At 44.8% G+C, this 13625-nt stretch overlaps 1 protein-coding gene across 5 annotated transcripts in view; it reads right to left on the reverse strand.

Annotated features, from left to right (window-relative positions):
• Positions 1–646: 646 nt before the first annotated feature.
• Positions 647–13625, reverse strand: part of LOC147614619 (uncharacterized) — a 98129-nt gene continuing 85150 nt past the window's right edge. For 4 of the 5 annotated variants that reach the window (XM_086779899.1, XM_086779897.1, XM_086779895.1 and 1 more), the window contains 5 exons: positions 8003–8128; positions 2327–2400; positions 2029–2190; positions 1804–1877; positions 647–1140 (listed from right to left, as the gene is read on the reverse strand). In XM_086779899.1, coding sequence (XP_086636025.1) covers positions 971–1140; positions 1804–1877; positions 2029–2190; positions 2327–2400; positions 8003–8128 — 606 coding nt within the window. In that variant the 3' untranslated portion in view covers positions 647–970. The remainder of the gene's footprint in view (positions 1141–1803; positions 1878–2028; positions 2191–2326; positions 2401–8002; positions 8129–13625) is intronic. The other variant, XM_086779898.1, reaches the window with a different exon arrangement.

Consider the following 13625-nt stretch of genomic DNA (forward strand, 5'->3'; position numbering starts at 1 on the left):
GGCACGAGATTTCCAGGAGATTCATTGTCTTTACAGATGGATTCAGTTCTCTCTCATGGGTTATTCAGTATGAGGATCAGAGACACATGGATCTGTACTTACTAGAGCTTCGTCATCATCAATAGGTCTTGCTCAGACAGCATCTATGGAGTTACAACCAACCGGATGCTTCTCTACCTCCATTACAGACTTCTTTTTGACTGCATTTGTAGGCGACAGTGGATGTCACTCAGGTTCCATAGGGACAGGGGACAGTCCATTGACTACATACAAGATCACAGGACCCTCTTGCCCCACGCACTTGCAAAGTCGCTAGAGAGAGAGCATAACCCCCTCTGAGAGGAGCTGAACACCCCTGCCCCAGCCGGGAATCTCCACCTTCCACCCACCAACTACAGATCCCAGACATACTCGAGTGATATGATGCCTTTCTTTCTTCTTCTCTCTCATGGAGGATTAAAAAAGGTTGGTGTAGCTTGGAGGAAGATTGTTTCCATGTTGACATAGCTTGGAGAAAGAGCCTTCACTGTGATGCACACCATGTTTCAGGTCAACCAAGTGCATTCAACACAATACACACTTGTGCTATAAATACAAAAAGAGAAAACATTCTTCTCCTTAACTATGCTTAAATAGTGTAGCCTCTAATTCAACAGTAGACAGCCAATAATCTCCACTACCCATGAGCCATTAACTACCCTGTCTATTAAATTCTCAAGTGTGAAAATCCTCAGGTTAGAAGCCTTGAAACTTCAAAGGGGAAGCCTAGGAATGTTAGTGACAGAATAACTAGGAGTCTCTTTTGTTGACATGAGAATTATGCAATATTTATTTATCCATTATTGCAGCATAATAATGGCACCACTACAACATGGAGCCGGGCCATATAAGGTGGTGGTGCTTCTATTTTACAAAGTTAAAGAGGGGGGGAGTGGGGGGTTTGGTTGTGTGAGCAATACATAGTTCAAAATCATTGATTGGATGTTGAGCTTGCAAGATTCTTTGAATTTCCATGAAACCGATCAAGCCCGGAGTTTCTAAGAAGCATATAATAATCTGTTGATGGAACGCGTAGCTCCTTGCATATGAAGTAGAGGATTGGCATCACACTCGACATCCTTCCAGTACATATAATATTTTCTGTCACAGCAAAAGTTGAATCAAGATGTGCTTTTTCAAGGTTATAATTCTGACCCCATCTTGAAGCCCATCAAGTTTCTTTCATTTTTCCAATTCTTTTCTAAGCATCAATTATCAACTACATGCGTAATACGGACATGCATATGATAAAAGCATACAAGAACAGGATACCCATTGCTTGCATACCCACTTGCCAGCCAACGCTTTCCATTATTTCTGAGAACCGCATTGAAAAGCATTGGTTTGCAAATTGGGGAAGGCAACATTGGGTACAATTGGCCCATCACATTAAGCTTTGCTTTGGGAAATAATATTCTGCCTAGTTGTCACATGGAGAGATTTTAAGTGCCACTTTTGACGGGTTTAGCACAGCCGCACCATTGGCATTGTGATGCGTACGAAATACCAAAAAGGGGACGGGGAGAAAACCGCTCCTTCCCCCATGGCTGGCTACACTCTTAGAGGGTGACTTTCTCAAAAAAGGGAGTGAGATGAAAACTATATTAGGAGCTTGCCAGCAAAGACCAATGAGGCAATCCTCAAAGAAGGGGCTTACACCAGACGTGGAGAAAGATCTCCTGTCACTTTGCTGTTAGTCACCTTGAATACACTCTCGGAGCCCCCACACAGTATGGAAAGATAAGCTAGGACTTGATAACTTACCAGGAAGATGCCCCATGTAATAGCATAAGCTAGAAAGTAATTCCTTTTGCAACTTGAAGCCACTCTCCAAAAGCCTGCACATCAAAGTTAAGAGTGATTGAGTGCAGGTGCATGTGCATGTGCATGCCTGGCATGTGTGTGTATACATGTGCTTGTGTGCATGGCTGTGTGGGCATATGCATGGTCTGACTAGCTTTCCTATGCTTTGAAATTGATAATACTAACTCTTTCAGGTGATGGACAAGGACTTCCATCAATGGGTCATCGTCCCTTTGATTGTTCACAAACAAACACACTCTCTCATAGAAATTACTGATGGACTCTACTTCTGGAAAAAGAGGAGCTGATGTTGGTCTCTTTCGGCCTTGATTTTCTTCGGCTAGCTTCCTACAGAACAAAGCATGTAAATCATTCGTTCTTTGGTGGGTTGTATCATATATATGATACATTTAGGTGTCAGGGTTCACCCACGCCCTTATGGGAAGCATGGTGCGTTAGCAACTCAAGCAAGGGTCCGACATACCACACGTGTTGAGTTAGAATGGGAGTTTGTCTGCTGCAGCTTTCCTCCATATGTACAAGCAGTTTTGAAGACACCTGCGTTACACAATAGAAAGAATGGTTTTCAAACTTTTAGGAAATAGGCATTAATGATATCATCTCGCTATGCAGAAGCCTGTTTGATCTATAACTAATGGAAAGCATGGCAAATTGATGCTAATCAAAATACTTGCAGAAGCACAATAGACAATAGATGTAGACCCTAATCTCCTGTATATTCCAAAACATGAATATGTACAATAAATAACCTCGGACCTTGACCAAGATCCAGTTCATTCATGCCTATCTACTGTGCATAAAAAAGGTTCCTGGCTGTCCTCCACTGCGCATGCTCTAACGCAAATGAGGGCGGCCTGTCTTGTTGTCCTGCACCTTGCCTTCTTGATGATCCACAACGTGCCCTTGCTGCCTTTCTTCTGGTCATGCAGACTTTCGCTAATAGATTTTTACAAATGACACTTGACCTCTTGTGGAGGGGTTGGACAACAACTCTCCATGCCACCTTGGCCCGGGCTACTCTATTATCACTACCGGCTCACAAGAACTTGCGGACGTTTCGCTCAACGTGACCAATGCATGATCAAAAAAATGCAAGCACGAAGACTATCCCACAGTTTATATGTACTCTTTTCTTATTATTAATAAAAATACATCTTCACTATAAAAAAATAAAAAATGCAAGCACGAAGCGATGTACCACATGGTCCAATAAAGAATCTTCCTCCGAATACTCAAGAGATCTACTACTCTAGGGTGTTATTAATGCCTACCTGGCATCTAAGATAGTACAAGTCGTGGTGCCTCTAGGGATTCAGAGGAAGGTGTATTGCCAAGTCGGAGTGGGGAGGGTTCCCACCCAAAAACTATAGAACTTGTGCTAGTTAATGCGAACATTGGAGGCTGGGCAAAACACCTCAATCACTGGAAAATGCTAAAGATTCCCATTTGAACTGAAAATATATATTGCAGTGTCATGAACTCCACAGCCAAGAACTCCTCCAGGGTGCAGATAGGTAGACTAAGGCCTCACACTCTTGTGTCCTGTGTGCTGATGCCCTACAGTCCTATGTCCTGCATGCACACAAAGCTGCTTATGGCCTCTGCAACAAAGAGTGCCATTGGAAATGAAAAGTGGAAGATTGTTATGAATGAAGAACTGCAGACTTTAATCCCTGAGAGGAGGGTGCGAGGAAGGGTCCATCGAAGGCTCGATAGGGCCAGAGGGCCTCACTGGAATCTGGGAACCTGGAGAGGAATGTCGGCGAGGTAACGGCCTCCAAACCGGAGGGGCCAGATGTGGGTTCCTCGAGGTAACCGGGGGGCCACCCACATCACCGTTGGGTTGCTGCTAAGATAAATGCTCGAAACGGTTCTCTGACAAAACCGTATCCTCTTGTGCTCTGCCAGCCTGGTGCGCTCAGCTCTGGAGGTCACAAGGCAGCTCTGTCTCGGGCCAACGGTCTGCCACTCTCCAGCATTAGTGTCGGTCATGGCCAGATCCTGGTGCTTTGTTGCCTAAGGGCTAGCTTCCCTCCCACCCCCCTTGAAGAGGATTTGAGTTGGGACCGCGAGGGCCGCGCGGGGCCGGGATCACTAGGGGCAGTCTCCTGGAATGATGACGAAGACAAGCTCTAGTGAGATGCCCCATCTGCCTGCATATGAAGCATTGGCCTGGGAGGCCAAAATACTCTACTCTCTGTAGAATAGGGGCTCCTCGGAGGCAAGGAAGAGAGATGGTGTGCGGCACTGTCTCCAAAGAGGCTATGCAGATACGAAGGGATGCAATCCCGGCCACTTGAGCAAGAACCGAAGCAACGGTCGAGGGGGATTCCATGACTCTCCCGATAGCACCACCTATCACCGCGAGAAGAGGAAGGTATTCCTTACGCAGTGCGACGGAGCTCACCTGCATGACTCTGTCCGACACCGCTGGCGAGTCGAACACAACTTGGTAGTAGCCATGCCCCAAAGGATGAATATTAGCAATCTTTCCAGGTGCACCAAGGAGGCTAGCCTGCAAAAGATCCCTGAGCTGTCTCTGTGCCGGGCGGCTACCAACAATCTTGCATACCGAAGTGGATGCCTCTACGGATACGACTGTCAAAGCGAGGGGCTAGAGGTTCGCTTCTGAAAAGGAGAGGCAAGGGACGGCGGCCTCGGTCAGGGATGATGGAATGGCTGCCATAGAGTCCTCTTGGGAGAGTTGAAAACCAAAAGAGGCCGAAACTTGCTGGAAGGAAATGTTACCCAAGAACTGAAAACCTGCCTGCTGTGAAGCACGGGAGAGGAGAGGCCAGAAGGGGGAAACAAGGTGCAGGAAGGAGGAAGAGCAAAAGAGCCTAAAAAAACTAGGGAGAGGCGGACATGAGGCAGAAGGGGGGGGGGGGGGGAGGGAGGGCGGGACGGGGAGGGTAAAGGGCAGGAGGTGGAGGGAGACGGGGGGGCAAGCATACATCCAGAAGATTCTACAAACTCTCCTTGGTTAAGCGGGCCTTTGGAGATATTTTTGTTTGAGTTGATGAGCTTGTTTGATCAAGAGATTTGACTCCATATATTTCACAAGAACTTAATGGATTTTCTAGTTTTTGTGAGCTTCCTTGAAGAATGCGAGTGCTCCAAAGTTGTTAAATCAAGTGGACAATTCATATTGAAGATGATAGCTCTTAGGAGATTGTAGAATCTCTTAGAGTTAGCTCCTTGTCCTTTTTTTTACTAGTTATTGCTCCAACATATGAGTGGGGGTTCTAGTTAGGAACACGATTGTTCCAAAGTTGTTAATCAAGTGGACAATTCATATTGAAGATGATAGCTCTTAGGAAAAGGAAGGGGGGGGGGGGGGGGGGGGGGGGGGCAGTAGGAGGCAGGGGGAGTTGGGGGCAGGCATACATCCAGAAGATTCTACAAACTCTCCTTGGTTAAGCGGGCCTTTGGAGATATTTTTGTTTGAGTTGATGAGCTCGTTTGATCAAGGGATTTGACTCCATATATTTCACAAGAACTTAATGGATTTTCTAGTTTTTGTGAGCTTCCTTGAAGAATGCAAGTGTTCCAAAGTTGCTAAATCACGTGGACAATTCATATTGAAGATGATAGCTCTTAGGAGATTGTAGAATCTCTTAGAGTTAGCTCCTTGACCTTTTCTTACTAGTTACTGCTCCAACATATGAGTGGGGGTCTAGTTAGGAACACGATTGTTCCAAAGTTGTTAATCAAGTGGATAATTCATATTGAAGATGATAGCTCTTAGGAGATTGTAGAATCTCTTAGAATTAGTTACTGCTCCAACGGATGAGTGGAGTCTAGTTTATATTAGGGAGTATGTTATGGCCCCAAAGGTTATAACGTAGCTACCATGTATTCAAATGCTAGGCTTGTACCTAAGGCCAATGCAAGATGAGACACAAAGAAAATAAGTGACTTAATAGAGTGGGATTATGGCATCTTTTTCACTCCCACTCATATGGGACCTTGTTGGTAGCACAAGGCGCCGGACGGACTGGTTAAGATTTCCACCTTGTTTGGTTTGAAATCTCTCTTGTATATTTTTTCATACTTAATAGAAGTCTCTTTTTCGGGGGGGGAAAAAGTGACTTATGGATGCTTATTCGTAAGAGTTAATGTGTTATTAGTTAAATTTATTAGCAAGTGTGCTTTCCTGTTGTATTATTTGCCCAAGCCTATATAAGTAAGTTTTGGCTCATAAGTGCACATCCCCACTACGGAGGACTCGCTATGGGATCAAGACCCAAGCAAGGCCTTGGCCATGGCTCTAGCTAGTTGCCAAACACCTAGAGAGGTGGGTGCCAATGGTACAAGATATCGGGGTTTGAGCATGGAGCATGGTCGTAGTATTGGTCTAATCTCTAACTCAAGGCTGCTCCAGATGGAGCAATGCTTGGGTGGAGAGTTGCCAACACCATAATTATCTTGGTTTGCGTGAGTGTTTGTCTTGCAAGATCTTCTCGGGAGACTAAGGGGCTGTTTTAGAGCCCGAGACGTGTGCTCATTTGAGGGGGAGGGAGGCAGCCTAGCTGGCCAAGGAAGCAGATGGTCACTGGAAATCCAACCTCAATGAGGTTTGGGATTAGTGTCCTGGAGAAGCCATGCTGCCATTGAGCAAATACGCTCTAGCAACCAATGAGATGATAGATCAAGTGGTGAAGGTGTTTGTCTAGGACCAAGAGGTCCTAGGTTCAAAAACGCACTAGGTGCTTCCTCAGCAGCATCACCTACCATGGGATAAAAAAGCACCTCCGGGCAGTGAAAAAGGTAACCATGGAAGGATACAGCTAGCCAATGCCTCAGAGTCAAAAGAAATCACCAAATAGCTGCTGGCTAGAAGCTGGGGGTCAAGAATGCACCCCTGTTTGCTGGCCATAGTGGCTTGCAATGACCTCAAGCTTCTCGGCTTCTAGAAATCCAGCCCAAAGTGATGGACTCAAGTGTAGCTACTTGAGCAAAAAGAAACTGAAGGTCTGCCTCAGAATTGTTTCAAGAATGTCCTCGGATGGAAAAGTTGGAACAGTTTCCATAGAGTCTTTTCAAGAGTGGTAACCAAAGGAAGTCAAATGCCAGTGAAGCTCGAAACCCGTCAATAACACCAAAAGGAAATAGACAAAGGAAAAAGGAAGAAAAGAGGTGGGGAGGACGCATTTAGGGAAGACTACCATGATGGGCTGCAGCTGCATGCTGAATGTCAAAACCAAAACCTACTGTTTGGGATAGTGACAGGAGGGCAACAAATGGCCATAACTGTGAGTGGAGCTTCAACTGGCAACAGGTAAGGCAAGCTCCAGGCAGGAGGCCAGCACCACAGCATAGAGGACGGGCTTCAAGGTGAGAAAGCAGACAAAACTGTGGTGGATAAAGAAAGGGGTGGAGGGGTTTATTTCTATCATTCTTCTTGTTGGGCTTCAACAGGTAACAGGTAAGGCAGGCTCCACGCAGCAGCACCCCAGCAGAGACGACAGGTTTCAAGGTGAGGAAGCAGGCAAAAGTGTGGTAGATAAATAAAGGGGGGAGAGGTTTATTTATCAGTAGATAAAGAAAGGGGGGAGAGGTTTATTTATCATTCTTCTCATTGAGAATCCTTGCTATGTACAAATCTGACTTGTTTACCTACTTAGTGTGGCCCATGTTTCCACAACCTCTACCTCTTAGTTGTCTCAGCCTGTTGATCACCTTTTCCCATGGGGCACTATCAAATCCTTTACAAAGTCCACACTCTTCTCTATGTTTGATTGCCTCAATTAGCTCAGATGCGGTTCACTATCGTGTGATTCTGTTGGAAGCCTCCTAGGTCCATGGCAAATTCCTCGTCTCTCTACCCAACCAATGAGGTAACCTTCTACTTAGCCAAAACTCTAAGCTATATCATGAGCTCTGTGGACTCATCGGGTCCCCTCCCTTGTGTGGGGATTGATTGGGGTGTCTAGCATGATGCACTCAGAATTTGGTCTCACAGGCCTTTTTGAAAGCCTTTACTTCTTTCTTTCTTGCGAATAGGTCACAGTGAGTTTCCTTATAAACCCCTTGAACAGCAATCCCAGTCCCCACACCATGTTATGAATAATTTGAAAAAAGATGCATATCAATCCCTTTGACCCTTGACATACAGCTCAACAGAAAGTGCTCATACCTCTGCAGTAAATGGAGGGCATGACCGGCATTGCTCTCGTCGGATAGCTCTAGCCAACAGCTTGTCATTCAACCTCTCTTGTAGACCTTTCCTCAAAGTAAGGAACTGTCTTGTCCATTCAAACACCTGTTTTTAAACCACAATATATATATATATATATATATATATATATATGTATGTATGTATGTATGTATGTAACAAGATGCTATCAATTTTTATCTTATTTTAGTCATCATAAGATTTTTGACTGGGATCTTTTGTTGGGGGGGAGAAAAGGTTTCAACTAGACAGAGAAGTTCAGAAGATGTAAAAGAGAATCCAGCTTTATTCAAGTAAACCAAACATTAATATCCATAGAGCGTAAGTACAAACTCTCAACAGAACAGGTCCCTTTCACACTGCTCCTGTTACAGGCTTTGGTACGTCCAACAATGCAAGCTTAGATCTTAGAATGTCCAACCATGGTCAGCTACCCAGAAAAGGTTGTAACATAAAACCTCACCCTTTGGAAATTATAGCGAGGCAGAGACCCTATAGACGTTTCAAGAAAGAACAACAAAAGAGTATTTAACCACACTCATCAGAGTGGGGTACACGAGCCACACTTGCTGGTTCTAATGCAAATGACTGCAAGGCTGCTACAAGCTGCTTCTGAGCTGGAGAAATTGCTGGATTTGCTAGCAGTTGAGAGACTCCCGCATAGAGGGATTTGCAAAATGGGCCTTTTTCAAAGGGCTACTAACTGGTCGTGCTGCCTCATATTTGCCTGCTACCCGAGGCTAAGGCTCATTTTCTTTTTTTCAAAAAGGAAACTTCTATTTAGATTTAAAAAACTGTATATCTGAGATCCTTTTATAGAGGAAAGAAGAGAATACTGATCGAGTGAATGTGATGGTTCCATACAACATCAGAGCCTGTATCATACAAGAAGGGAAAATCTTTCCAAATATGAGTGAAGGTCTCCCCTCTACAATGGGAAATCCTTGAAGGTCCTTGAATACTATTCCAGATGACGTAAGAGTAAGTGCAGATCTGACCAGATGATTGATAGTACCTGAATGTGGAAAGCCGGCATCTCCTGAACCTCTGTACAGCGAGATCTCCAAACCTGTCATGCAGTCAAGCTGCTTTCAATCTCCGCATTGGTATCCACAGCTGAGTAAAGTGACTAGACTGATGATTAAGGAACTACTCCCAACGAGATGATTTCAACTGTGCCTCTGTCTGCATACATGGCATGATTAGTCTGGGTCCCCTCGTGAAAAACCTAAGGCCCAGCTTTAAGCCACACAACTCTGCCCCATGTGAGATAGAATGGCTCTTTCTGGATATCCAACATCGCCAGTGAAAGTTCTCCATTAATTAACCACCATGAGCGTGACCTGTACAGTTCAGGAAACATGATTCAACTCCTAGTGAGGCTTCCTCATCCAGACCCAAGTGGAGGGTCTGAGCTGTATATGGCAGTATAGTCTAAAATGGAATTGTTAAAATTGTGACAGTGATTTAAGCATCAATGCATCCTCCCCTCTCTTCATATCCCACTACAAATCTCTAACAAGAGAACCACCAAACTACTAGAGTCTCCACAGCAAATGAGTGACCACGCTCAATGGCATGCAAATACACTCGACATCTGTCTTTTTTTTAACAGCATCTTGTTTGTTCATGCAGGTCTCATGCACTAGTAGGGCACGTATAGTACATGGGTGTTACATCCCGATAGGCCTAGGGTTTGGGCTAGGGATGTGTACTAACCTAGGATTAGGGTTAGGATTAACCCAAGAATAGGGTTAAGGGCTTAGCTGGGGTGTGGGACCTGGAGGGTTCACACGTGAGCTAAGGGTGCTAGCAAGATGAGGTCTAGATTGGCTAAGAGCTTACAATTAATAGCCTAGGGCTAATAATGACTAAAAGCTTATAAAAATAAAGCAAGGGCCAATAATGGCCAAGTTATTGCTTATGGGTGGTTCAGCCTAATGGTATGGGACGCTAAGTTGTGTTGGAAATAAGTGCACACTAGGTGTACTATTTCTAGTCTAGTTTCACTTAAGTCTTTGTGTCTTGAGTCTAGTGCCATGTGGCACCTCTACATTTATCCCATAAGTGAGTCTACTCAATCTTGTACTTCTCACCTATAAATTATAGGTGTCACATCAATGAAAGTATCAATCTTGTGTCTTGTCTACACTCATCTCAAGGTAACTCTTTGTCTTTCATTTGTTTTGTTTCATTTCTAGTTTTGCTCTTGCTTTCATATTTCTTACATGGTATCAGAGCCAGCCTTTCCTATTTCATTTCCAGCTTGATGCTGCCCTGATTCTCTTATACCTTGCCTCGTCGTTCGTTATCCTCTCCATCGTGCTCAAGTTCTGGCCGCCTATTTCCTGCCCAGTTCTGCGCCAGTTTTTGCTGCCTACGTTGGCCTGTTTACAGTTGCTGCTGCCTGCGCTTCACCCTCTAGGCTGCGCATCACTCCATACATGCAGCTACTGTCGGCCTCCCTCTCTGGATGAGCAGCACTTGTGTTGCCCCGACATCTACTCCTGCTCCTGGCCCCCGTGCTGCTCCTGAATTCTGCGCCATCTTCTTCAACAGGCTGCACTTCTCCAGGAGCTGCCCGAGGTTCTGCAACAAATTCTCCACCTCTGCTCGCTCTCCGGTCTCTCTAGGTATCGTGGCCCTGTACTACATCTTTCTCTATTTGCAAAATCTCTGTTCGCAGCTCTCTCTCTTTCTCTCTCTCTCGGGTTACCCCTGAAAGGGTGGAAGACCTGAGGAAAAAAACCAAAGTGGTATGCTTCAATATTTTCAGTTCTATTTTTCTTCAAAAATAATTCAAAACTGAACTCTCTCTTGTAAGGGAATAGACACTGCCCTTGCATCATTAGCAAGAGGTAAGACCTTCCCACATGGCATCTTCTACCCATTCTCTCATGTCTATCGACAAATTCAATGGGTCCAACTTTCATACTTGGCAAATCAAAATCAAGTGCCATCTTATGAAAGAAGGCCTGTGGGATGTTGTTCATCATGCTACTCCCGAAGATTCCGACATTGAGCAAGTTATCACTTATGCTCCCACTGCCAAGAATGACAAAGCCTATGCTATCATCTTGCTCGGTCTTGGAGATGATTACATTCATCACATCTCCGACATACAGTCTGCTTCTCGAGCATGGATCACTTTGGATACCCTTTTTGGACCCCGCTCTAAAAACTCTAAGATTGCACTTATGATCTCATTCTTTGATTTATATATGCAGGAGGGAGCTACTATAGCCTCTCATGTCAATTATTTTCGCAGTCTTATGGTTCAGCTTGCATCAGTGAAGTCCCCCATCTCCGAAGATATTGCTATTGCTGTGCTTCTCAAAAGCTTACCTGACACCTATGCTACTCTTGTCACTACCTTCAAGTATCACAATAATCCTACTCTTGAAGGTATCATCAATGCTCTCCAAGAAGAGGAAAGAACAAAACAACAAAAGGTAACTGACACTGCATTTTTAGCAAAGAAAGGAGGATCTAAGGTAAGAAAGCCTTGCACCCATTGTGGAAAAACTAATCATTTGGAGAAGGACTGCTTCAAGGCTCATCCATGCACCATTTGTGGCCGTGATAATCACCGGGAGAAGGACTGCTACTCTAAAACCTCTCCATCAGCCCCTGCATCTGCCGCAGCACATGTTGCTGCAGCATCTACATCAGCAGATCTTGCTGTTCATTCCTCACATAATGAGGAGTGGGCTTTCTGATTACTTCACCTTTTCTTGTCTACCACTTTGACCACCGATGATGTAGGTCAAGGGGTTCTATGTCTTACTCATTCTGCTTTAGGACCTCTCTCTTGTTCCTACTTGAGAGGCAGAGATTGCCCTTGAGGAGGGATGTCTTCAAGGTCCATCTGTTTGTCTACAGTCAGTTCTACAGTCAGTCTTCTGTCTATCTAGTCTTGTCTGTCTATCTATCTGTTGTTTATCTGTCTATCAATCTGACTGTGTCTTGTTTTAGATCCATCTTGTCCCTACCCTTGTGGACCCATATGAGGATATCACTTGAGGAGGGGTGTCTCGGGATTTTTTTGTCTCTCATGTCTAGTCTCTCAGTCTATCAGTCTTTATGTCTATCTTCTAGTCTTGTCTTTTTTTGTCTTCCTCCTAGTGTCCACTTAAGGAGGGTGTTGGAAATAAGTGCACACTAGGTGTACTATTTCTAGTCTAGTTTCACTTAAGTCTTTGTGTCTTGAGTCTAGTGCCATGTGGCACCTCTACATTTATCCCATAAGTGAGTCTACTCAATCTTGTACTTCTCACCTATAAATTATAGGTGTCACATCAATGAAAGTATCAATCTTGTGTCTTGTCTACACTCATCTCAAGGTAACTCTTTGTCTTTCATTTGTTTTGTTTCATTTCTAGTTTTGCTCTTGCTTTCATATTTCTTACAAGTTGGAGCCATCGGTACCAGTAGGCTCGGGGCAATCAGACCTCAAGCTTGGGGGTGAGTCCGGAGGACTCTAAGGGATAAGCTAACCTATGGTTAGTGTTAAAGCTTAGCTCGGCATTGGGGCCAGTAGGACCCGCCCATAGGGCGGGCTAGCAAGGATGAGGTTTGAATTGGCATAGAGTCAATTAAAAGTAAGCGAGGGGCTATATAATATATATGGCTAAAACCTTAATAAAGCAGAGGGCCAATGATAGCAGGGTTATTACTATATAAGTGACTTAGGGGTCACTTATGATTATTATGAGGACCCCTTGCACTGGAGGAGCTTCACCAACAGGACCTCTAGGCCAGAGTAACTACAGGTGAGTAGGCACACTGGTGTTATGGGACACCAGAGAGTGGCTATCAGGGTGTGGCTGACTCACGGCGATTCGACCTCAAGCTCAAGGGAGGCTCTGGAATGGAGCCTATGGCTGGGAGGTGAGTCGCTAGCCACAATCTATCATGGTCATGATTGATTCAAAGTCGGGAGTAACTTGTAAACCCATTGTTGGAACCTTATGGATTTTGATTGTCCAATTGCTTTTTGTGCTTTCCAAGGTTGGAGTGGTATGAGACACCTCGAACGGAAAGCAGTGAACTATTGGATCAGAGAGGTGAATATCACATGGTTGGATTTGTGTAGTGCTGTGTTTTACTGCTCCATATCCAAGAAAAAAAGCAGGAGCTTTTTTGGCTATGTCTGCTTGAGTTTGCTTGTCTTTTGACATGAATTTTGTGCGTGCAGTTGTGGGTGGAGCCCTGTGGCCTTAGTCACCCGCATGAAAAGGGGGTATGGTCTGTTTTGCTGTAGCATACAAAGGGTTGGTCGAGTTTGATTATGCATAGGAGTTCTTGCTTTTTGGGATTCTGCTGGATGCTTTTTGTGTGTGCATGGCTATCACAGCAGTACCTCAAGTTGAGAAGACAACATAGGAAGGGAATAAACCCTAACACATGCATGAAGGGATCTCTATCAGTAATTGGATTCGTCATAGAAAGAGAGAGATGCGTGGACTGTAGCATGTTCGTTGGCGTGCTTTTGAGCTGCTGGACAGCCAGGGCCGCCTTGTACTCATCATCGTAGGGTCTCTCTGGACCTACATGTGTGCAATTCAGTGTGGACAGCAAGGCT

This window comes from Cibotium barometz, chromosome 41, assembly GCF_041138505.1.
Source record: "Cibotium barometz isolate CiBa-2024 chromosome 41, ASM4113850v1, whole genome shotgun sequence".
NCBI lineage: Eukaryota > Viridiplantae > Streptophyta > Polypodiopsida > Cyatheales > Cibotiaceae > Cibotium > Cibotium barometz.